Source organism: Pseudonaja textilis, chromosome 14, assembly GCF_049901715.1.
Source record: "Pseudonaja textilis isolate UNSWEBS1 chromosome 14, rPseTex1.2, whole genome shotgun sequence".
Taxonomy (NCBI): Eukaryota; Metazoa; Chordata; class Lepidosauria; order Squamata; family Elapidae; genus Pseudonaja; species Pseudonaja textilis.
In genome coordinates, this window is record NC_142003.1 from 1,661,439 (window position 1) to 1,686,830 (window position 25,392).

Below are 25,392 nucleotides of genomic sequence, written 5' to 3' on the forward strand. Positions count from 1 at the left end.
AGGGAGGGCCTGCTAATTCTTGCCTCTTCTTTTAGCAAATCTTTTGCTGTTGAATGCAGGTAGTCCTTGGCTTACGACCACAATGGAGCCCAACATTTCGGTTACTAAGCGAGACAGCTGCTAAGTGGGTTTTGACTCCATTTTTACAACCTTTCTCACCATTAAGTGAATCACTGCAGTTGTTATGTAACACGGTTGTTAAGCGAATCTTGCTTCTCCCTTGACTTGGGCGGGTGGTCAAAAGGTCGCAAAAGAGGGATCCCAGGACATGCAACCATCATAAAATGGAATCCATTGCCAAGCGGCTCAATTTGGATCACATGACCACAGGGATGCTTGCAACATTCGCTAAGTGTGAACAACGGCCGTAAGTAAGCGAACTTCTGTAAGCCGAGGACCGCCTGTCGTTATTTCCCCCATTTGCTTTGGAGAAGCCACCCAGAGTCACCCTTGTTGTAGCCGCTTGGGGCTGATGGGTGTTTGGGGGTCATGGGTGTTGTGGTCGCTTTGGGGCATTGTGGTACAGCATCATCCTGAGTCCTCCCCCTCCTCTTCCCTCCCCACCCCCAAGGCGGGCCTGCTTTTGGTTTGGCAAGGGAGAAAATAGAGACTGGCCGACCCTGCGGGGTTGTTGTGAAGGTCGAGGCGAGAAAGACGAGGAAAACGGGTCAAAGGTCAAAGAAGGGGGAAGATGCCCCGCCCATCACTCCCCTCGGAGCACGTGGGCGACCCCCCCCCTCCCCACCGGCTCCGCCACCCACCTCGGCCTCACCCCGGCGGCCTCCCCGGCTTCTTCAGCAGCCGCTCTTCCGCCTTTTCCCGCCGGCTTCCTTCTGGCCACTGCCCCGCCATCCTCGAGCCCTGATTGGCTGCCCGGGCAGCCCCCGCGCTCTGACTGGTCGCGCCGCCCGCCCGTCCTCTCGCGGCACTTCCCAGGAGTGGCCGAGCCGGTTTTTAACTCCCGCCCCCCACCTCGACTCTTCCGGATCCACGCGCTCTCTCTTCGCACGCGGCGGGGGCGGGGCGAAGGGAGTGGCCAGCGAGGAACGCCAGCGCGGCTGCGCGAGGTGCGCCTTCCCCAGGGGGCGGAGGGCGCGTGCGCTCTCTCCCTCTTTCCTGATTGGACGCTGCGTGCCAGGCTCTCCTACCCATTCTATGCTCTGTTTACTTTAAATGAAACGTTTAAAATGATAAATTAAGACAATTAAAAAGAGAAACACAAGAACCGTCTTGAGTTTGCCTTTTAAAAATACCCCTTCCAAATAAAAATAAAACTCATAATTCAAAATTTTTCCTAGTCTGCTTAGTGTTAAAGCAATATTTCTCTTTAAAAGCAGTGTGGACTTCAATTCCCAGAGTTCCTCGCCCAGCATAGCTGCAATAAAATAATATAAAAACTTGCAAATTGCCTTTGATGTTACTTGGATAAAATGCAGCATCTGCAAGCAAACTTGTTCAGTGAAGGACCCCACAATCCAACCCTCTCTTCTAAATTGATTATATTAAATGTAACTTCAGTTTTTAACCATATGAAAAAATAACACATTTTTGAGCTTGGTGCCAAAATCTCTACTTTATAAATACAAAAACACAGGGGAAAAAACACCACTAAACCACTATACATATTTCTTCAATTTGTACAGGTCTTTCCCATTTAACCTGCTCCTTTCTGACTCTAGAAGGGGGGCGAACCCGAGTTTAAAAGAAGTTCAGCATTCCACCCTGACATCTGTATTTTTGGGAGGCTGGATTTGGAAAAATCTACATTACATTTTTGTCTTTGAAGAGGAGTCAGCAGCCTAAAATGGGTTGATTTTGTGGGTGGCGACACCCTGTGGGTTATTCATATATTGCAAATAAAACTAAGTTGGAAAGAAAGAGTTCACTCAGCAGGAATCTAACCTGAAAAATAACCACATGCCTCTGTCGGAATAAATCCGGCAAAATAAAATAGACTCCCTGCTCCCATCGATGGAAACTTTGTCCTTTTTGAGCTCTTTTCAATATTCCAGTTAGTTGGAATTTGAATGACTGGTCAAACTTAGCAATTCGAAGTCATGGATTTCAACTTCCAGAATTCCCCAGCCAGCTGAGTTGAAACCCACAAAAGTGGGTCATAAATAACTCCGGGGATGCCTGTTCTATTTTTGAACTGTTGTTAAACAACCAGTCGTAAGATGAAGACTACCGTTATTAAGGCTGATGCTTCTGCTCACGAGAATGTGTAGCATTCATAGGTTAAGGATGCTTAGAAAAGGATGGCTTGATTTCAAGCTTTAAAAGATGTGGTTGTTTTTTTCGGTCTTCCTTTGCAAATGCAAATACAAATGCCGTTTTTATTTTATTTTATGAAATATTTTATGCAAATAGAGCCATCAAAAATCCTGGAGCACCATATCTTAAAGGCCTAAGTGTCTATGGAGTTTCTCGGCTATCCAGGTCATAGTTGTCCCAAAAGTGTTTTTTCAAAAGCCAACTGGATTTCCTTGTTTTTCTTTGAAGACGCTTCTTGGATGAAAGGCGAAACTTCTTCACAGAAAAACAAGAAAGTCCAGTTGCCTCTTGGAAAAGCACTTTGGGGTTAAAGGGCCTAAGGTTTTCTCGAATTTCATTTTGGATCAAGGAATCCACTATCCTAGGCAAAACATGTTCTTCAAAGGTACGGCTCATCTTGCTCTTCTTCAGCAGTTCTGTGATTTAAATTCAAGCAACCACCACGACAATATGAGGAAATCGTTTAATCACAAAATGTGCAAAAGGGTACAGTTAATTTTTAAGAGCTAGAGATGGACAGTTATCCACAGACTTCAGATAGATTTCGATCCCAACTGTAGACATCAGGCCTGTCAAACTGGGAGGGGGGGGATGGGCTGGATGCAGGCCACGCCCAGCCCAGCTCTGCAAACGCATAAAACATCGTGATATGTCACCTGACACAATTGAGTTTGAAACCTGTGGTATACATCAACTTTTTGCTTTGCATCTGAAAGAACAAAAAACAAAAATGCAATTAGCTAACCAGAAGTTCCAAACTAGTATTTCTTGCAAGTTCATAACTTCTATTTTCACTTTTTATTTCTGCTAGATTTTAGATGTGTACAATATTCTACGCGTACAAACAGGCTAAGTCAGACACATTCAGAAATCAATAATAAAAGTTTTGTGCTAAAGTTTCAACAGGGCACACCTGAAGCATGCATGGGGATTACTTATATTGATCAGAAAAGATCCAACCTTACCCATTTTGTAGGAGCTGACAGTTGGGAGCATTGTTCTTGGATTGCAGGGACCTCATTATAGCCGCACACCTGGGAGGAAGTTAATACGGATTTAAGTGAAGGATTTTTGACGATGAATAGGAAAGTTTCATTATTAACTATCTGGTGTGTTTATTACTTTGATGCAATCGGGCTTTTTCATTATTCATAAACCACCTGGACCTGTTTTGAAGTCTCAGCAACCTATAAATTAATGAATAAACATTAACTAAAGTTAACTAGTTGTAATTTTCACTTCCTCATTGAAAGATATCCTGTAGCCACCCTGTTAACAGATTCCTTCAATTCATCAACCAGCTGGAATGGACAAATTCTTACGCCAGAGGTCTCTAAACAAGGCCCAACCATTTTTGAAAACCACCGAGACTCAATTCGGGACACGTCCTGAAAGAGGTCCATCATGTGGTCTTCCCAGCCCAGTAGCCTTACCCAGCTTTGGAGACAGGCCAAATCCGTCCTGGGCACTGGTGGTCCAAAGGATGTCGGTGATGAAGACAGAAGTTCTGGTGACACTGGTCACAAACCAGCCGCATCATCTCTTTCTTCCTGCAGCCCGCTTGGAAGCATTTGTTGGTGAAGATCTAAACACCAAGGACAGCACAGTAAATTGGGTTATATGTCGATATTTAGTACCCCTTGTGAATAGTTGGCCTACTTGGGTAAATTGGAAATGCTAGTAAAATGCAGTGGAGCAGGGAGCTGGATTCCACAGTTCAGGCCCAGCCCCTAAAGCTGGCTTCCCCATCAACCAGTGTTTCTCAACCTTAACTTTAAGATCCGTGGACTTCAATTCCCAAAGTCACTTTCTAAAGACAGAGAATGTTGAGATATTAAGCTTTAAGAGCTGACCAGCAGCAGTAATAGCTGCCAGGTGCTGTAAGTCTGATGCAATGTTAAGCTGATGAAATGGTGATGCAGCATAGCATGGGATTTCCCTTTAAGACTGGGGATGGGTTCTATCCCTTTAAGAGGTGTTTATATAAAGGCAGCCATTATAGAGGGCATGCTGTCTCTCCTTGTGTGGAGTATTCATTGCAGAGTACTCCACGTGTAGAGTTAAGAACTTTGCTTACTTGTAATGTATTACTTGTAAGGCCTACCATGTATATTTCTGTATATAACTATTGTATATAAACCACTGTTAAATGTCTAAGTCAGAAGTCTCCAAACTTGGCAACTTTAAGACTTGTGGACTTCAACTCCCAGAATTCCTCAGCCAGCACAGCTAGGTTTGGAGAGCCTTTCTTCTTAAGAAGGTCCTTACTTTCTGCTTCTGCTGGGCCGAATCCTGTCGACAGTCTCGGTCCATATGGGCCCCCACAGCTACATCAGGCGCCTCTCCCTTTCTGACGGGGACCGGAGTATTGCAAAGGGGGCAGACTGGAACCTGTACATCCTAAAACAAAAAAAATGATCACGTTGAAGTCAGCAAAGACGAGTCGAGGTAAGTCGGTACTTCAAACTGTCCCTAACATACTCCTGGTGTAACTATTTGGCCTTGCAATGCTGCCAACTAACAAGGTCCTGAACACAAATCTTAACAGAAAAAAGTCCTTAAATGCAATAAACGTAAGACTTGAACTGGTGCATCTTCCAGAACTACCCTAACGACTATTTAAAAAAAATCTTTTCTACATAAATCCCTCGCTTTTTATTATTTTGCTTCCAGTTGCCCCCAGTTTTTTATTTTTTACAAATGTATCAATGCATGAACAGTGTGGCACCTGAGTGTCATGCATTTTGATACAAATAAAATAGTATTAATTGTATTTGTTTCATTTAACAAGCTTATGTAATTCTGGTAATAATACACACGTTTTTATTAAATTGTAATCTTTCATTATTTAGTTATTCAATATTTCAATATGTTGTTTTTATGCCAATCACCCTATTCTAAGTGTCATACCGTTTAATACAAATAGAATATTAATCATATTTATGACATTTAGCAAGCTTATATAATTCTAATAATAATACAAACATTTATGTTAAATTAGAATCTTCCATTATTTGCTTATTCAACTTATAATCCTTCAGGATTTGGTTATTCAATTTTCCAATATTATTTTTATGCCAATCACCATATTCTGCATGCATGTTATTATTTTGCTCCTTTGTCATGCTCTCACAGCATGTCATGTTCTTAGACAGGAGACCAGGGTTTCTACTTTACCAGCCTGAAACAGTGGCAGGGCTAACCCTCAAGAAGACACCAGCGGTGCGAGGAACAAGGAACAGTTTAAAAACGGTTTCATCACCAGCATTTTTGCACAGCGAGTTACGCATGGATACTCTCCATCCCAGTTTCACAAGGTTCCTAACGCCATCAACCCGAATCACCTTCTTATACGCCGAAGGACACTTGTGTCGGCTGTAGATAATGTGATCTTTGCAGAAAAGCTCCTGGCAGGCGTCGCATTTCAGAGGGAGAAAATCTTTGGAGTAAAAGAAAGAAATACCACCACCACCCAAGAAAACACGTTAAGTTGGATTTATCCTAACGCAAAAGGTCTTCCCAAATCGCAAAGAAGGGAGACTTTAAGCCTGCACACCCTCTGGCCGCGATCCTTACCCAGCCGTCGGCAGCTCCGTTCCCAGCAGTGTTGTCCTAAGTCCGGGAATTCCATTTCTTCAGAAGCCCCCGACTTCCCACAATCAGGGTTACCTGGAAGGAGAGGTGGTGTGTGAGTTTGGTTTTCCCACAGGACACACAGCAGCCAGGTTCACACCCAGGGCTGACAGGTGTGATTTCTGTAGTCACTGTTAAGTCACATCAGCTGACGTCCAATAACCCATTAACCCCAGAACAGGGGTCTGCAACAGTGGTGGGATTCAAATTTTGTTACTACCAGTTCTGCGGGTGTGGTGTAGCTTGGTGGGCATGGCTTGGTGGGCATGGCAGGGGAAGGATATACCACAAAATCCCCCTTCCCTCCCCACCCCACTAACCTGCTTTCCAGCTCTGTTCTCCTGTGCAGGGCAACCAAAGAAGACCCAGCCAATCAGCTGGGACTCGGGAGGCGGAGAATAGTTTGGGGCGGGGCCAGTCAGAGGTGGGATTGGCTGGTTCTCCGAACTACTCAAAATTTCCGCTACCGGTTCTCCAGAACCGGTCAGAACCGGCTGAATACCCCTACCCCTGCCTCTGCAACCGTCAACACTCAAAGAGCCATTTGGACCCGTTTCCCACAGGAAAAAAAGAAACCCACCTGGAGCCACAAAACCTGGCTGGGCGTGGCCAACTCAGTGTCACTCACTCCCACCACCAAGGGCCGGAAGAAGCTCCAGCAAGAGCGAGGCACTGGAGAATCAGCCCCGCCCGCTTGTCCATCTTCCGCCGTCGCCCTTACCTTCTCAGGCCAGGCGAGGGAGGGGAGGTGAAGGAGGGGAGGGGCCAGCCAGTGACGGGACAGGGAGCCGCAGTAGAGGGCCCAAAGAGCCACATGCGGCTCCGGAGCTGCGGGTTGCCGACACCCGCCCTAGAATTTCCCTTTACCGTAAAAAACACCCCCTGGCAATCATTTAAACCTTAACAACTTTTAAGACCTGTGGACTTGACTGGCTGGGGAATTCTGGGAGTTCGTCCACAGGTCTTAAAGTTGCCAAGGTTAGACACCCCTGATTTACACAACAGCAAAGGCTCAAGGCAAAGAAACCTCTTTTAGAACTCGGGGCTAGGTGTGAACACAACCAAGTTTGGTCTCAGCCATCCCTGTGCCAAAAAAACCCCTAGACCTACCAAGGTCAGAATCGGAATAAAGCTGGAAGGGACCTTGGAGGTCTTCTAGTCCAGCCCCCTGCACAGTCAGGAAACCCTATACCATTTAATATAAATGACTATCCAGTCTCTTCCAGTGACGAAGCACCCACAACTTCTGGTGGCAAGCTGTTCCACAGGTTCTCCTCACTGCTAGGAAGTTTCTCCTTAATTCCAAGTTTATTCTCTCCTGGATGAGATTCCAAACACTGTTTCTTGCTTGTCTTTTCTTCTTTCTTCTTCTTCTCTTCCTCCTCCTCCTCCTGCCATATCCGTCACCGGACATTGGAGATCCTATTTTTATGAACAGCCGCACGAAAAAGTGCTGCCGAATTGGAGCTTTGGAGAAATAAATTAACCCCCTTCTCTTTCCTACTAAAGAACCAGCCCCAAAAGTTCTAAGATTCCCCATCGCTCACTTTCAGAAAGCCCCATATTATGCTTAATGAGCCAGGATCTGAATACAGAGCTTCAACAAACCACCCAGAATTGCCTTCCCCTAACGACTTTAGCCATCGTTGGCTCAACAACCCCCAAAGGGACAGGACTGTCCCAACACACACACAAATACACACAACCTTCTTAGCCAACCCCACCGGGTTTAGCAAGCCGTAGGGACGCACTCCCGTGTCGGTCTTCTCCTCCAACGTGGCAGGCGGGTGGGGGAAGAAACTTCGCAGGATCTGCCCTAAAGGCGCAGGGAAGAAAAGCCGGAGGTCCGTGCAGACGGCCACAGAAACACGCAACTACAGAGACACCCAGCCCGCTTTAGGAGGCTGAGCGCGATTCTGCCGAGTCATGTTTTGCTTCTGTCTCCCGGTCGCCCAATCAGAGCCGACTTTGGCAACGTCACCGCCCAATCACGGGAAGCCCCGCTTTGAGTTTCGCTGAATCAGGGCGCCCCGCCTCCTGGCTGCCCAAGTGTGAGTCGGCCTTTCTTTCTTTCTTTCTTTCTTTGCTTCCTTCCTTCCTTCTCTTTCTTTTTCTTTCTTTCTCTTTCTTTTCTTCCTTCCTTCTTTCTTTCTTTCTTTCTTTCTTTCTTTCTTTCCTTCCTTCTCTTTCTTTTTCTTTCTTTCTTTCTTTCTTTCTTTCTTTCTTTCTCTCTGTCTGTTTGTCTTTCTTTCTCTTCTTTCCCTTCCTTCCTTCTCTTTCTTTCTTTTTCTTTCTTTCTTTCTCTTTGTCTTTCTTTCTCTTTTTTCTCTCCCTTCCTTCCTTCCGTTTCTTTCTTTTTCTTTCTTTATTCCTTCCTTCTCCTTCTTTTCTTTCTTTCTTCTCCTTTCTTTCTCTTTCTTTCTTTCTCTTTCTTTATTCCTTCCTTCTCTTTCTTTCTTACTTTGTTCCTCTTTCTTTCTTTCTTTCTTTCTTCCTTCCTTCCTTCTCTTCTTTCTTTCTTTCTTTCTTTTTCTTTCTTTCTCTTTCTTTCTTTCTTTCTTTCTTTCTTTCTTTCTTTCTTTCTTTCCTCCTTCCCGGTTTTCCTGAGATTTGAACTCGAGACCCTGCACACAGCCCGCGGGGCAAACAGATGTTTGGCTCAGGGGTCGTGGAAAAGCAGCCCTGCCTTACTTTTCCCCACTTAGGATGACCCCCGTAAGGATAATAATAAATCGATTTATGTAGCCACTGATCTCACATACATCACTCTCGGTGGCTGAATGATAAATAAATTCAAATTATATTTCTGCCCATCTCACACAGGTGTCATTTTAGGTGCCCTACACTAAGAATAGATAAAACGCAAACAATATAGAAATCCTCCTCAGAATTTTTATTTTCAGCTTTGTTATAAATAGTAACCATTATTGGTGTTTCCAGAGTTTTATTTATTTATTTTGAAATATTTTATTGAGTTTTGGGGTGTAATGTCTTTGATTCTTGTCAGCTGACCAGAGTCATTTACGGTCAGGTGGCACGCAGATTTGATTGTTGTTGATGGTGATGTTGTTATCCCCAGAATTTGTGTCCTAATTCTGTGGCATGTCTGAAGTCCAGCAGAACATCATCAGCTTGAGCAGAGAGAGTTGGATTGGAAGACTTCCAAAGTCCCTTCCAACTCTGTTATTCTAGAAAATGCCGGAAAACCTGAGACCAAAGTCAGGATATGGGACGTTAAAGGTGACTAAGCAATTCCTGTTTCTGCCTCACACATGATGCTCACCCAGTTCTGACTCACAGATGTTGTATCAGATAAGCAAAGGCGCACAACGTTTCCGGTTCCTTCCAACATGTTTGTATTGTCCAACATGCATCAAAAGGGCCAGATTAAAAGACTGGAATAAAACCACTTTTAACACGCCAGAGCACTGTGGGTTGACCAAATCGGAGGAGGAGTGAAGAAGGAGGAGTGAAGGAGAAAGAGAAGAAGGAAAAGAAAAGGGAGAAGGGAGAAGAACGAGGGAGAGAGAGAAGGAGAAAAAGAAGAGAAAGAAGGAGGAGTGAAAGAGAAAGAGGAGAAGGAAAAGAAAAGGGAGAAGGGAGGAGAATGAGGGAGAGGGAGAAAGAGGAGGAGGAGGAGGAGGAGGAGGAGGAGGAGGAGGAGGAGGAGGAGGAGGAGGAGAAAAAGAAAAGAAAGAAGGAGAAGGAGTGAAGGAGAAATAGAAGAAGGAAAAGAAAAGGGAGAAGGGAGGAGAAAGGGAGGGAGGAAAAGAAAAAGAAAAAGGAGAAGACAGGAGAAATAGAAGGAGAAAGAGAACAAGAAGTGGTACAGAAAGAGAAGGAAAAATTGCAGCCTTGGGCATGTGGAGCACAATTCAATAGGATTTTCAACTTCTCTTTGCAACCACCCCAGAGATACATGAGGAACCTCTGAAAGAAAAATAGGTCAGATCATCAACTGGAGGAACTGGTGCTTCCCATTAAAATCTGATTAAAAAAAAAAACTTTTTAACCCAACAGGGGCCATGGGTAGTCCCTGTTCATGGCATGACCCCTAAGACCCCAAACAAAGAGCCAACCTGACTTGTTTCTCCCCCATCCCTTTATCTGCTCCTCTTGTGGTGGAGGTATCTGTCTGGCTTCATGCATCATGCAAACCCCATTTGTCCAACTCCAACCTGGTTGGATGAAACCTCAATGCTTGGGGTTTCCATACCCTGCTAAACTCAAAAGAAGCATCTTGGCTCAGAGGTTGGGTGAACCCTGGTGTGGTCTAAGCCAGCTCGCACACCTTCTAACACAGGGCCCCCCAAACTTGACTCAGGACCTGACCTGGGGTGCCCATATTGCAGCCCTGGTCAAAAGGGCCCAGCAGAGATTATACTACCTGAGGCTTCCCAGGAAACAACAACTGGGTGGAAAACTGCTGGTGACCTCCTACCGCTGCACCATAGAGAGTATCTTAACTCACTGCACCTCTGTAGGGTTTGCCAATTGCACCATGGCAGATAGGAAAGCGCTCCAGAGGGTGAATGTCATTGCCCAGAGGGTCATGGGTTGCCCTCTCCCCTCTTTGGAAGAGATTTATAGCTCCTGCTGCCTTAAGAAAGTTCAAAACATTCTTATTAAAAATCCATCTCATCCTGGGCACCCTTTTTTTTTTTTGAACTATTACCATCTGGCAGACGGTACAGGATAATAATAAAAACAAGGACAAATAGGCCGAAAACCAGCTTCTATCACAGGGAAGTAACTCTGTTGAATTCTACTGTATAGTGCAATATTCATGCAGTATCGGGGGGGGGGGGTTCAATTCAATGTGTGGAGTGTGAAAGGATGTGTGTTTGTGTTTATTTTCATGGTCAGGATGTGCACTGAAGATGGTGTTTGATTTCGTTGTACGAAGTGCAATGACAATAAAGTAAACTAACTAACTAACTAACTAGACCACTTTAAGACTTGTGGACTTCAATGTAGGAAGAGGTTGGGTGAGTGACAAACGTCAGGGAAGCCTTAAGCAACAAGCGGAAGTCCACAAGTCTTAAAGTGGCCAAGTTTGGAGACCTCTGGTTCAAGACAAGGTTCCTGCCTGGGAGAAGAAGCCAGGGCAATAAAGTCTACACCGTAACAATGAGGAGCACTAGGGTACTTCTGGAGAAGATGGGAGACCCAACAGAGGTTAACCTTCTGTCCAGCTTCTGGCCTTCTTGAACCTTGTCCCTTGGACTGGACAGCTTTCCTGCTGCTGGCCATGCAGTTGGCTTGCTGTCCAGCCTTCTTCTCCGACGAGGAGCCCACCCACCTTATCTGTGGTGGTGGGACACATGGGACCCCTTCTGGCTTTTTGACAGCAGAGGAGGCCAGAGGTCCCAACTGAGCAAAGGGTTCAGCCTAAATTGCTCTCCCCCAGAGCCAAACAGAAGTGAGTCACTCTCTCCGAAGAGGAGCCAGCGAAGAATGGAAACCCTGCGCTGCGACAGCGTTCTTGGGCTTATGTTCTTAGCCGGGCTGAGACCAGGATCATGGGCTGTGCAGTTTGATACAGGAGGTGCCCACAAGAAGATAACAAAGCCGACGTGTGCGCAGCGGATTTGAGGTTCTTAAGGAAGCCTGCAAATCCAAACGGAGACGGAGCCCAGCTGGCGCAGGCAGAGAGAGGACAAGGATTAGAAATTAGCCAAGGTCTTAAGAGGGTCTATTTTTAGACCCTCTCCCCTTCTTCTGACACATTTTGGGCTCCCGAGAAGTGGAGAAGCAAAGCGCCAACCCTTTGCTCTCTCTCTTGTGCACCCGGGAAAAGATCACACAACGAGGGAAGAGATTACAGCGGCTGGCTTAGCAGCCCAGGAGTGGGAACGGTTAGAAATGATTTGCAGGGATTTGGCAAATGGGAAAGTGCTCCAAAAGCAGAATTTAATTAGCAAGAACCAGCATGAATCAGAAGGGCGGGGGAGGTTACATGTCCTAGCAACCCAGGATTAAAGGGGGGAGGGGGGGGAGAGAGGAAAGCAGGCCTGTAGCCAGAAAGGGGGCAAAGTTAAAATCAGGTCCTTCCTTCCTTCCTTCCTTCCTTCCTTCCTTCCTTCCTTCCTTCCTTCCTTCCTTCCCCCACCCACCCATCATGCCTTCTTTCTCTTCCCTCCTTCTTTTCTTCCTTCCCACTTTCCTATCTTCCTTCATTGCCTCTTTTTCTTCCTTTCCATCTTCATGCCTTCCTTCCCTTCCCTCCATCTTTTCTTCCTACTTTACTTCCTTTCTTCCCTCCTTCTTTTCTTCCCTCCCTCCTTTCCTTCCCTCCTTCCTTTTCTCCTTCCCTCCTTCCTACCCGGAGATTCCAGAATTGTAGGTGAAGCAGGGAACCTAAAGACCAGCCCAGAAGATATTAGCAAATCATTCCATTTTATTGGAAAACAGCACAGATCTGTCCCTATGATCACCAGGAACCTTTTTTTTTTTCCTATTCAAAAAAGGAGGGGGAAAAAGATTTTACTTTTAGCTTTTCAATGTTACAAATCTCCAGCATTTGGGCAAGTAAGAGATTCACCCCTGGCAAGGAATCCTTCTAGAGTATTTTCATTTTTGCACATTTTCTTTGCCATAATTTAATATACCACACAAACTAATAAAATTAAGGGCAGTATATAACTCCAGAAGCACCATTAAAAGAATCCTAACCTGCAAGATTAATATATAACGCTTTAGCCCAGGGGAGATTGCAAATAAAAGTGAAATATGACAATAGCAATTCTGGGTTAATAAATAACTTTAAAGAGAAATAATGAAGAGGCGGCCCACAACTTTAATGGCCTTCTTAAGATTCATTATGTCGAAAATAGCTGCTGGTCCCTCTCTCCCTGTCTCTCCTGGTGGATGCACACAAAATTTACCAGCCGAGTCTCTTGAATGCCCTCTGGACAAGGAGATGGCATTTGTCACAGAAGTGTGACAATGGGCAGACCGCTAGGAAAATGGAAGGAAACCCCCATGTTCCTCCTCTCTTCCAATGTTCTTAGACTCCAAGTCTCATCACCCCCAGCCAAGATGGCTAACGATCTTTGAGCCCAGCAACAACTAGGCTGCCCCAAAGGCAAGTGACAATTCAGAAGTTCGGTGTGGTCTCTTCTGTAGGTCCAATTTTCCATTTACCTTTGAACTTCCGCAGTTTATCAAATGTTAAACTATGAAACCCTTTGACAGGTGTTATTGGGCTGGCTGGATGACAAACTCCAGGGAAGCCTTAGCAAAACATCATCATTTCTTTCCCTTCCCTTCCCTTCCCTTCCCTTCCCTTCCCTTCCTTCCTTCTTTCCTCTTTTCTTTCTTTCTTTCTTTCTTTCTTTCTTTCTTTCTTTCTTTCTTTCTTTCTTTCTTTCTTTCTTTCTTTCTTTCTTTCTTTCTTTCTCTCTCTCTCTCTCTCTCTCTTCTTTCTTTCTTTCCTCTCTCCTTATCTCGACTCTCTGATCAAAAGCCAATAGAAGACAGGTAGACAGTGTCCATTCCTCATTAAATTATCACCTCTGACCTGCATTTGGAACTGTCTGCCACTAGATGGCAACCGCTCCTTGCTGGGTTTAGGGCAATTCAAGAAAGATTCGATTCAAGATTTTAGAATCAGAAGAAAAGTTACTGACCCTCCCTGTGACTTGGTTATTATAAAGTTATATATGCCTCAATGTGTTGTCTGTATCCTGCCCAAAAAAACCCCTCTAATTCTACTTTAAAAATAACACCTGGAAAGTGTCCTGAGCTGGTGGACTCTAGAAAGAAGAGCAAGAAAGATGATCAGGGGTCTGGAGGCTAAAGCATATGAAGAACGGTTGCAAGAATTGGGTATGTCTAGTCTAGCCAAGAGAAGGACTAAGGGGGACTTGATGGCAGTCGTCCAGTATTTGAGAGGCTGCCACAGAGAGGAGGAGGAGGGGGTCCAGCCATTCTCCAAAGCACCCAAAGGCCAGACAAGGAATAATGGATGGAAATTAAACAAGGAGAGATTCAACCTGGAACAAAGGAGAAACTTCGTAGCAATGAGAACAATTAACCAGTGGAACAGCTCATCTTCAGAAGTTGTGGGTGCTCCAACACTGCTTCTAAGAAGAGACTATTTAGTCACTTGTCTGAAATGGTATGTTTAGGATGTCCTGCTTAGCAGGGGGTTGGACTACAAGACCTCCACAATCCCTTCCAACTGTTCTGTATTCTGAGATCCACAGTCAAAACAAGGAGGAATTTCTGACAGTGAAAACAATTCACTGAGAAAACTTGCCTTCAGAAGATGCGTAGCTCCATCACTGGAAGTTTTTATTTATTTGATTTGATTGATTTGATTGGATTGGATTTGTCAATCGCTTACAAGATAATAGGTATAAGTAAAAACATAGTTATGAATACATGAAATGTATACACATAAGAAAAATAAAAGAAACCATAGGATAGGAACGGTAGGCACGAAATGGTGTGCTTATGCAGGCCCCCTACAGACCTCTTAGGAAAGGGGTGAGGTCCATAGTAGACAGTCTAAAGTTAAAGTTTTTGGGGTTTGGGGAAGAAACCACAGAGTCAGGAAGAGGATTCCAGACATTGACCACTCTGTTGCTGAAGTCGTATTTCCTGCAATCAAATTTGATGCTGTTATGGTGGAAGTTGAAGTATTCATTGACAGGTAGGAGATTGCAATGTATGATTTTATATACTATACTTAGATCGGACCGAAGGCAGCGTAGTTCTAGGTTTTCTAGGTCTAGAATTTCAAGTCTGGTGGCATAAGGTCTTCTGCAACGAGTAGAGGAGTGGAGAACTCTTCTTGTGAAATATTTCTGGACTTTCTCAACTGTGTTAATATCAGATATGTAATGTGGGTTCCAGACTGATGAGCTGTATTCGAGTATTGGTCTAGCAAATGTTTTGTACGCTCTAGTTAGTAGTGTGATATTACCAGAGAAAAAGCTACGTAGGATTAGGTTAACATCTCTTAACGCCTTTTTGGCTATGTAGTTACAGTGGGCTCTTGCACTTAGGTCATTAGAGATGAGACTCTGGACAGCCATTGGTCTGGAGCACTACAGCGTCTCCTGCTTCAGCAGGGGTTGAGCTAGAAGACCTCCAAGGTCCCTTCCAACACTGTTATGCTACGTTTTGTGATGAAAGGGTCCAATTTTCTGCAAGAATTTGTCGGTCAAAACCAGGGGCAAAATCCTACCAGCAGAGAGCAGCAGCAACCTCCCTAATCTCTAAGCCTGCATTCTCCTGCCTATTAACCAATGTCTCCCTGTAATCATAAAATGTAACTTTGCAATTACAGTGTCGGATTGGAAGCCTTGTGCCAAATTGATATTTTAGCAACAACAGTAAACTTTTGCTGATGGCCGATAATTTGAAGAGCGGGGGCCAGATAAAAAATTCATAATGGCAGAGGCGGCCTGAAGAACGGAAAAATTATATTTAATGCTCAGAATTGTCAAGCAATTTGCTGCAGGCCCTGGATGTAATAAATAGGAGACGTGACAAAATGGAATCACATGAACCAGGTGTCCTCGGGATGCAGAGGCTCCTAGATAGACACGCACCGTGGTTTAAGAGATAACTGGCTAGGAGTTTCCAACTCGGCCGCCGCATTTCCCTAGGATCCAAACGCTGAGGAGCCACACTTGAGTGTGTGTGTAGCTATATGTCCGTGACCTTACACAATGGAGTTTACTCCTTCATATGCCATAGCTTGCTCGGTCGGTGTTTGTGGGAGGATGGTTTTCTCCTTGGTGGTTCCTTAATTAGGGCATTGCTTTCTGCTTGAGTGTTTGTCTGGGGTTAATTCCTGCTTATCTGGATGTTGGTGGTTGAAGAGGATGTGTTTTGTCTTTTTCCTCCCTCCCTCCTTTTCCTTCCTTCCTTCCTTCCTTCCTTCCTTCCTTCCTTCCTTCCTTCCTTCCTTCCTTCCTTTCTGTTCTCCCTCCCTCCCTCCTTTTCCTTCCTTCCTTCCTTCCTTCCTTCCTTCCTTCCTTCCTTCCTTCCTTCCTTCCTTCCTTCCTTCCTTCCCTGCCTCCCTTTCTCCCTGCCTCCCTCATTTTCCTTCCTTCCTTTCTTCCTCCCTCCCTCCTTTTCCTCCCTCCCTCCCTTCCTTCCTTGGATTACCTGTACAGCTTAAATTCAGGGTGGGTTTTCAGACCCCTTCGAGAAAGTGCCTCCCCCCCCCAAATGTTGGAGAAAGCTGCTTAAAAATTCAAAGGCAATTATGCAATTAAATATTAAAACATGCACACGGTTCCTCAGGCAACTCGCGTGCTGCCGCTTTCGCTTGGAGCGATCGGCAGATCCTGGCAAATCTCACTGGGATCTTTGAGAAGGGAGTTGCCGACATGTCGACAACTTTAATTGATCCATGGCTGTGGGACAAGAGCTCTAATTGGGGGGCTTCGCTCCCACTACACACACACACACACACACACACACCAGTGCTGGGGAAGGAATAAATGAAGATGCTTCTTGCACCCCTGGCCTTTCCCAGGGAGTGCACCGCCAAACCACATCTGGGGTGAGACCTCAGATCCCTGGCTGTGCCAGGCTTTTGGGAACATCAAAAACTTCAGGTTTTTCCAGCCAAGGGCTTTGGTTACAGGGTGTTGTTTTCACCAAAAGTTGACTCCTACTGATTCTCCTGGTCTTCAGATTCTCATGAACCAGAGTGATATCCTAATACCAGGGTGCGAACATCTATCCTGAGACAGGGGACCTGACTCTTTGGTTGAAAGTGTCTGTTTTCTTCTTCTTCTTCTTCTTCTTCTTCTTCTTCTTCTTCTTCTTCTTCTTCTTCTTCTTCTTCTTCTTCTTCTTCTTCTTCTTCTTCTTCTTCTTCTTCTTCTTCTTCTTCTTCTCCTCCTCCTCCTCCTCCTCCTCCTCCTCCTCCTCCTCCTCCTCCTCCTCCTCCTCCTCCTCCTCCTCCTGGACAAAGATATAGAGATTACCACAGATGTTCTACAAGAGGCAAATTTATATTTGCTTGTCTTCTTTTGTGACTGTAACACAACAGCTTATCTAGTATCAAATCTGTGAATTTTTGCTCCAAGCAAGCTCCTGAATACCGAGCGATTTTTGGAGAGTTGAGGTTCATTGCCGTACCTGGATACAGGTGTAACTCTGACACCTCCTCAGTGGCCGGCATTGCAATTCCCGGAATTGCCCACCTGTAGGGCCCAGAAAAGTCCAAGAACATCCATTAACTCTGGTGACGTTGTCTCCTGCTGGGGCTCAGATATGAGAAATTATTTTCCGAAGAAGCTGCTTTCTTCCTTTGAAATGGAGAAGGCTCCAGGAAAGAGATTGGTGAGGCCTTGATAAAATCTAACTAGGATGCAGCTTCACCTTTGCAGATGATCTACCCAGAGACTTAACCTCCTTTTCCTCCTCCCCCCCGACCAGTTTAATTACTGGAGAAGGATGTTTATCAATAAAAACACGCATTTGGGTGCAAGGGCAACCTTCTGTGCGCCTAGCCGAGCTAATGGACTCCTACAGCAACACGGAGCAGCGTCTCTTCAGAGACAATAATAACACTTTGGCCCCTTGTAGTATTTCAAAGCTCCATACGCATATGAATGAATTAAGCCTCCTGATACCCTCCAGAGGGAGAGCTTAAAGGGTAAAGGCCACCAAAACTTCCTGGCTTTAATTCACCTAAGCCCATCCAAGATAACTGCTTTTTATATCCAGAAATTACGAGCCAGAAGAATTGGAGGTGAGAATGAGCCGAAGTGTGATCTGTAAGACCGGTTAAGGTGACGCTACATGGCACCATGATAGAAACCTCTAGAGAAAGCCAGAGATGGGGCAAATTGGGACGAGAATGCTTAACCATGGTTTGTGTCTGCCAACGGTGCCACTTTGAGCACCAGAAAACGATATATATAAATAAAGTGCCAAGTTGCTCAACCAAAAACCCTCTAGGATCAGCCAAGGGCAAGCCACTAGAATATAAACTGAGAGCAAACTTCATTCCTTTCTAGCATTGATGACGTTACCGAGTTGGGTCATGGAACACCTGCAAGAAAACGACCAAGCTCAGAGAGCAACAAGGAGTCCATAATTTTCCTTCTCCTCCTCTCTGCAAACCCCTCTTTCTTCTAGCATTGATGCTGTCATTTAGTTTGGGTAAAGAAATGTCTGCAAGAACACGACCAAGCTCAGAGAGCAACAAGGAACCCTGATAAATAAAGCATGCCTGGTACAGTTGACAAGATGGAGCAAGGCTTCATCAATGATGATCTCAGTGGATCACATTGTGAACACCATGAAAGGAAATGTGTCCTTGTACACCACTAGACACTGACAAGAGTTTCCCTGAAACCTGTTTTCAACCTTCTGCTTGCTCTGGGCTTGAAGTGGTGCCATTGTTGACAAGACTCTGCTCAACTTCCATTTGGAGCTGTCCAAGGTCCTGCTGTTCTTCATCTCAGCTCTCCTTGTGACCTTGGGCTGCTGGTCCAGGAATTAAGGCTAGTCACATAGGATGCTTCATCCATTGGGAGGTATAAACCCCTGCCAAACAGCTCTCCCTACCTGACTTTTATTTTTATTTTCAATTTGTTTATTTCAATCTGATTTGATTTCAGTACCACCCAACTCCAAGATGACACTGGATGGCTCATGAGATCAAACAGAAAACAACCTAAAAAGACATCGCAATATAATAAGCGAGATAGCATCTGACCAATTAATGCAGAACATGTTCAAAACAATAGAGATAAATAGAAAGCTGGTGAAGCAAAACAGCCGCCGTAAGATCCATCCTTCTCTTCAAGCATCTCTTCTCTTGAAAATAAAAAGGAAGGGTAAAACTGCAAGTTGTTGTTTTGTTTGAAAATGTGTTCATTGTCCAGAAAAGAACGTAAAGAAAAATCAAGGAAGCCAAGAGAAGAGATGACAAAAGTGGGTGACAAGGACCTACCAAGAAGCTTAAAGATTCAGGCATGATCCGACACCAAGAGCTGGACATCCCAGCTTCTGTGACATAGCTATGCAGAAGTTGCTCCAGCCATAGTGGGACAGGAGAACCCTACTCCCCAGGAACCCTGCTCCCAGACTGTATGAGCAATGATGGTCAATCAGTTGGCAAGTTATGGACACAATTGGTAGATCTGGCTACAACATTGTATACAAGTGTAGACAAGGAGAAGCCATTTCCCCTTTTCAAAAATACTAGAATGTAAGAAGAGTTGGACCAATTCATGAAGAGCCTGGAGATCAGTGGCCTTTAGTCTTGATGGTCATGGGAATAGCCTCTGAAGGCCATCTACTGGGGGACTGGAGGGCTTGCTTGGGCAATTGGTTGGCCACTGAGAGAAGGGACAACTGAACTACTGATTCTCGCTGCTGGTGGCCACCAGCCTGAATGGCTTTAAAAAAGAAGGTTGGACCAATTCGTGGAAATCCGGGAGATCAACCATTCTTAGCCTTGATGGTAGGAAGACTGAAGGTCTCTGAGGGCCATTTTCTGAAGGACTGGTGTTCTTGCTTGGGCAGTTGGTTGGCCACTGACTTTGTCTGGCCTACTAGTGATTCTCAATGGTGCTGGCCACCAGCTTGACTGGCTTCAAAAGAAGGGGTCAAACCAATTCATAGAAGCCCTGGAGTCAGCCATCTTAGCCTTGATGGTAGATGTTCTGCCTTGAAGGCCATCTGCAGAAGGTCTGGTGGACTTCGTTGAGCAGTTGGTGGGGCCACTGTCTCCTGAACAAGGTGGGCCAGGGGTTTGATCCAGCAGGACAAGGCCGATCTTCGTAGGTTCTTCACATCATATCAGCTTCAGAAAAAGATTTGCCAGCTTCTAATTCTGAAACCTGGATTCTTGAGGGGGAAATCTGCATTTTATGAATTCTCACTCTTCCCTTACTTGCAAATAGTAGCTAATTTATGAACAATTCCCCCCTAAAACAAAAAAACGTATATGTTTTCCTTCTGATCGTATGCCCCGCTGCAATTAGATTGTTTTAATTTCACCGTTGATGAGTTATTCTCCTATTAAAAGTTCAGGGCGGGGTGGAGTAGAACTTTTATTTTTTTTTAAGAAAAAGCAAAACAGAGACTGGAATAAATCTGCAGAAAAAGGACGCCGGGTCTAAAATCAGCAAGGGGTTTGCAAAAGTGGCTTCCCCCCTTTTTTTCCCCCCCTCCCCCGACCTTGAAAAAGTTGGCTGAATAAAAGCACTTAAGCGGAGCGGGGGTCTTCCTTGCAGCCCCCTCCCCCTCCCTGCCTGTCACATCTTCCTTTTGACATCCTTACCTGATGCAAAGCGCAGTTTGGCCTCGGCAGGACCCCCCATTAAATGTTTTATCCAAGTTGCTCCTTCCATCTTTGCGTTAGCAACTTTAATGGGGGAATATTACCATATTAATTGCTATTGTGAATCAAAAGATACTTATATCATCCCAGCTTTCATTAACTGTCAGAGAAAGATTTTTTTTCTCCCTTTCCCCACTGAGTCAAAAGTGACCACTTTTCTTAATCCCCTCTTTAAAAGCTCTGTGATTTCTCCTTGATGGGGGCTTCTTCTGTCTCTCTTTCTCTGCCCCCCCCCTCCCCTCTCTCTTCTTTTCGCCCAGACTTAAATTTGGAATTCAAGAGATGTTTTCCCCAATTGTGATAAGCAGAATTAAATCTCTTTCTTCCTCCCCTCCCACTCCAAGTTTCCCTTCCCTTCCCTTTTCTTATTTACTTCTTAGATCTGGGGGAATAAGTTTTAGATTTCGGCGCAAGGGCCAGCAAAGCCAAGAGGTCTTTGGGTGAAAGAATAAAAGATTCGGCAGTTGACTTTGGGCTGTAGCAAAGTGGTGTGTGTGTGTGTGTGTGTGTGTGTGTGTGTGCAAAAGCCGGATAAGTATGTTCTAAAAGCACTGATCCTGTTGTTTTCCTTTCTAGAGAGAAATTCACACCTGATGCATCTGAATTCGTCCTCTTTTTTCCTTTTGCTTTTATAGAAGGATGCTGACCCCTTCCTGAATCCAAAATCTGAAATTCCAAATCGGAAAAAAAGAGATTCCCCCCTCCCCATCTCTACCCCAAACCCTCAAGTGAAAACAACTCTCTGATAGGGAGGGTTGATCCTTATGATCGGTCATTGATCAGTTCTGGATTCATATTCTCTCTCTCTCTCTCTCCTTGTGTGACCGTTGGGGAAGCCAGATTCACATAACAACCGAGTGACTAACTTCACAACTGCAGGGATTCACTTCACTCACTTCACAGCAGTGGCAGGAACAGGTGGGGCAAAACTCACGCGAGAGCTGTCTCGCTCAGCAACGGCAATCCTGAAGGCAATTATGGTCGTAAGTCGAAGACCACCTGTATCATTGGTCCTGTTTTCACGGATCCCCGTTGTTAGGGCAGACCCCCTCATTTTATTGCAGACCAGGTCCAGATGCAGCTTGCACCGTAGAGGAAAGTCTGGCCCGTTTAAGGCCTAAGTATAGGCAGTCCTCAACTTACAACAGTTCATTTAGTAACCGTTGCAAACCATGCATAATGGCCTTTGAATTTCTAAGCCTCCGTCTCCATAATTCGGGGTCTCACTTAGGGACGGAAATGTCGTGCTCCATTTTGACCGTATGCTGAAGACTACCTACAACAGGGTCCGGGGGCATTTTACAAGGGCACCCTGGGTAGAAGCCCAGAAATGTCCTTTAAAAGTGGGGTGGGGTGCAACCTCAAGGGGCTCACAGCAACCCCCTGGAAGAGAGGTTGTGGGAGCTTCATCCCTGGAAGCTTCCAAGAAGAGACTGGGCTGATATTGTCAGAAATGGTGTAGGGTCTCCTGCTTGGGCAGGGCAGGGGGGGTTGGACTAGATGACCTCCAAGGTCCCTTCCAACGGTGTAATCTATATAAAACTCAGCACCGAGGATGCAGAAGGCCCCCCCAGCCCCCCCCCTGCCTTCCCCAGGGCCGAAAGGGACTCCCAGGGAACAATGGGATTCGATCAAGGCCGCTCGAGCGGGTTGCCTGACCACTTGGTGCCCTCTGCTCGTGCCGGTGGGTTAATGGGGCAGAAGGTGACGGGGGAGGCGAGGCAGTGGGGGTGGGGTGGGGGTGGGGGAGGCGGGCTGCAGCATCGGCCGGGGCTGTGCGTGTGTGTGTGTGTGTGTGTGTGTGTGTATGTCGGTCCTGGGGGAGAGCCAAGGAAGACGTGTCAATAGAGGCCCGGAAGACAAAAGGAGAATCGGGGAGGCAGATGGGAGCGATAGAAGAGCGTGGGGCCTGGTGGGGGGCTGGGCTGGGCTGGGGGGCAGGAGGGAGGGAGAGAGAGAGAGAGAAAGGAAGGGAGGAAGAGAAAGGGAAGGGGGCGTGGGAGGTGCAGGGGCAGAAAACAATTAGGAGGCGCTGGAAACAGGCAGCTTTATCATTTATCAGTTAATCAGGCTGGGGGGGGTGGACAGGATTTTAACGGATCCCCCCCCTCTCCCTTCCCCCGCCCCCGTACATGAGCTCTGCCATCAAAGCACAACAGAAGTGGCTGGGTGGGGGTCAGAGGGGGGGGGAGACACGCCCCCTCCCGCCTCCAAAAGAGAGGGGAGCAGAGGCGGGGGAGGACCGGGGGACGGGGGAGAGAAGAAGAAGGAGAAGGAGTCTGGAGTTGAATCCCTGCCTTGCAAAACGCCAGGCGCCCCCCCCACCCGGGAATCGTCCAAGAGTTCGGCTCTGCCGGGCCTTGGGCTGTTGGGGTTCTGTCCTGGGGGGGTTGGGGGGGGTCACTTTCATGGGGTTGACTAGGTCGTGTTGGCTGTCCTTGCCGTAGAGAGGAGGAAGGGGGTCAAGCTATTTTCCAAAGCCCCCCCGAAGGCCAGACAAGGAATAAAGGATGGAAACTGAAGAAGGAGAGATTCAACCTGGAAATAAGGAGAATTTTTTCTGACAGTGAGAACCATCAACCCATGGAACAGAAGTTGCCCTCGGAAGTTGTGGGAGCTCCATCACTGGAGGCTTTCAAGAAGAGACCGGACTGTCATCTGTCAAAATCGATGTAGGCTTTCCTGCTCGGGCAGGGGGTTGGGCTAGATGACCTCCAAGGTCCCTTCCAACTCTGTTATTCCGAATCTATCTAAGACAATCGAAGGCCCGGAGACTAAAACATACAATGAACAGTTCAGAAATAACCAAGGATACCTTTCTTCTTGGGACTATGACCTCTCAAAGGTCAAAGACCTTTTCTTTGGGCCTTTTAGGGCAGGGGTCTCCAACCTTGGCCGCTTTAAGACTTCAATGCCCAGAATTCCTCAGCCAGCAAAGGGAGTTGAAGTCCACAAGTCTTAAAGGGGCCAAGGTTGGAGACCCCTGCTTTAGAGGAGAGGAGGAAAAAGGTGAAAGCTATTTTAGGCTAGAAATTTGAGAGCCCTTCCTATCTCCACCCTACTTCGGAGCCCCTCAAACCACCGTCCGGTGTTGTATTCTCATTTTCCTGCTTAAACCCCCACCCCTCGGCTCTACCTATATCAGGGCAGGACCCCTTTTTTTTCCCTTCTTTTAAATGCCTGCTCTTTTCCCAGTTCACCCACTCGGAATTTTGAAGGGCAAAGTTTTAACCAATTGGACATATTTCGGAGCTGTAGTGCGGGCGGGCAGCCTCGAGGCGGCGCTGCACCCCTGTAAAGCAAGGCGGCTCCCGCCTGCCAGCTCTCTCTCTCTCTCCCCCCCCCACTCGATGCTGTTTAATTAACGTGCAAATTGAGTAGATTAAATGACTCTAAATAATTAGCCACAGATCCTATAAACAGGATAACATATTTAATTAAGCAGCGATATAGATTTTGGAAACTGTTAATGTTCTTTCCAAAGTGGCTCCCTCTGATCTCGCCTCTTTATTTTTATTCTTCTTCTTTTTTTTTTTTTGCGCTTTCAACTTCACAACAGTCTCCCCCACCCCTTTTGAGAAGATACATCCCCTCGGAATCGGGGGGTGGGTGGGGGAGGCGGGGGCGAGCGAGGAAAATAGATTTATTTGCACAAACACGAGCTCTGCAGAAAGAGAGAGAATTAAAAAAAACAAAAACAACCCTTTGGCTAGTAACTTTCTGTCGGAGGCCAAAGTAGAAAATATTTGGGGGGGGTGTGGAGTTGGGGAGAGGGAGAGTTTACACACACACACACACACACACAGACACACAGACACACAGACACACAAACACCCTTTCTGGGGAAGAAGGCGGCCCTGCAAACAGACCCACCGTGTGTGGGATAAGGTAAGTGAAAATAAAATCCAATTTCATTATATCAATCAAATTTAATTGGCAATTTGTATAAGCAGTGACCATCTTGGCTTTAGGTAAAAAAAAAAGAAAAGAAAAGAAAAGAAAAGAAAAAAGAAAACTATTACGTTAGAAAGGGAAAGTCGGACGGCTGCTAAAAAAATCTTGGTTACTTAATTAGTGTCTGAACTGCCGAGTGGAGAGAGAGAGAAAGCGATCCTCAGATTTACTTTCTACAAAGAGGTATCGGCGCGGACAATTCATTAGACAGGCGGCTTGTAAATTAGAGCTAAGTTAACCTGATTTCCCTTAATTAAAACATCTTTTCTCGTTTACGATGTGGATATAAGTAGATCTCTGGGGTTTTGAATTTTCTACAACAGCAGATGGTCAACCTAGAAGCAGATAATAGTTAACGCTTTCTCCCGAGCAGATCCGAACAACGTGAGCTGGCGACTCCGGCACGGATTAAAAGTTAAGGCAAAGAGAGGACGGTTAACCCTTCCGAGTGCAGGTTACAGACACCAAACAAAGCCGGGGCGAGCGGAGGAAAGGAGGGGAGGCCGCCTTGGCACACTTCACACACCCACCCACCCACCCGCTGGAAGGGTGGGGGATCTAGGCCGGGAAGAGCCCCTTCTTGGCGGCCGGAAAAAGACACGCGGCCTCGTTCATATTAAGATTATTTAGTGCAGGAGAGCTGGCACCGTCTGTGCCCACCCAAAATATAAAATCAAAAAGTAGAGTATCCAAAATTCACCTAAAGCGACCGTTGCCTCTCTTTAGGGCTTGGCAGCCCGGTTCCGAACAGGCCACGACCTGGCAGTGGGCTGCGACCCAGGGGTTTTGGGGACCTCTGACCTAAGGGATACCCCCCCCCCGCCACCACCGCCGCAATAAGGGTTCTTATTGGAGCCCAAAGTACGTTCCCTTTGCCTTATAGGATCATTGCTCGTCTCTGGTTTTCTTCCTCCGGGGATTTGATGGTCTACCTTTCAGGGATGTTGTGAGGAAGGCAGCTAAGTCCTGTCTGTGGGGCTCAGCCTCTCCAGAGATCCTAAAAAGGATCGGGTTCTGTGTGTTCGTGGGACCCAGGGAACGGAAGGGTGTCAGGCTAAAAGACAGGTCAATGTGTTGTGGGGATGTAACTGTTTTGCCCCAGGCGGTCCATTTCCTCCTCCGTGGGTGGGATCCTCTTCTCCCGCCCCCTTTGGAAAGGAAATACTTCTGAAAAAGAGAGAAAAAAGAGAAAAGGGTCGGAA

The 25,392-nt window shown here is 46.1% G+C and overlaps 2 protein-coding genes across 10 annotated transcripts in view; both read right to left on the minus strand.

Moving 5' to 3' along the window:
• CHLSN (cholesin) overlaps positions 1–835 on the minus strand; it is a 72,304-nt gene extending 71,469 nt beyond the window's left edge. For 3 of the 7 annotated variants that reach the window (XM_087912856.1, XM_087912853.1, XM_087912851.1), the window contains exon 1: positions 773–835. Coding sequence is in view for 2 of the 7 variants with exons in the window: in XM_087912852.1 (XP_087768978.1) it covers positions 160–162 (3 nt within the window). In the remaining 5 variants the exon portion in view is untranslated. Of the gene's footprint in view, positions 1–159 lie in introns of all 7 variants that reach the window. The other 4 variants (XM_087912855.1, XM_087912850.1, XM_087912852.1 and 1 more) reach the window with 3 other exon arrangements.
• A 1,889-nt stretch (positions 836–2,724) lies between these two features.
• Positions 2,725–7,854, minus strand: ZFAND2A (zinc finger AN1-type containing 2A). Of its 3 annotated transcripts, none has more exons than XM_026704645.2 (7): positions 7,632–7,854; positions 5,851–5,943; positions 5,619–5,713; positions 4,543–4,674; positions 3,708–3,859; positions 3,240–3,308; positions 2,725–2,983 (listed from the first exon to the last, which is right to left on the minus strand). In XM_026704645.2, the coding sequence occupies exons 2-7, from the start codon at positions 5,903–5,905 to the stop codon at positions 2,965–2,967; spliced, it is 522 nt and encodes a 173-aa protein (XP_026560430.1). In that variant the 5' UTR covers positions 5,906–5,943; positions 7,632–7,854; the 3' UTR covers positions 2,725–2,964. The 3 variants fall into 3 exon arrangements, with proteins under 3 accessions (XP_026560430.1, XP_087768940.1, XP_087768939.1); XM_087912814.1 differs by having other exon boundaries at positions 5,851–5,923; positions 7,601–7,834; XM_087912813.1 differs by having other exon boundaries at positions 7,614–7,833.
• Positions 7,855–25,392: the final 17,538 nt, after the last annotated feature.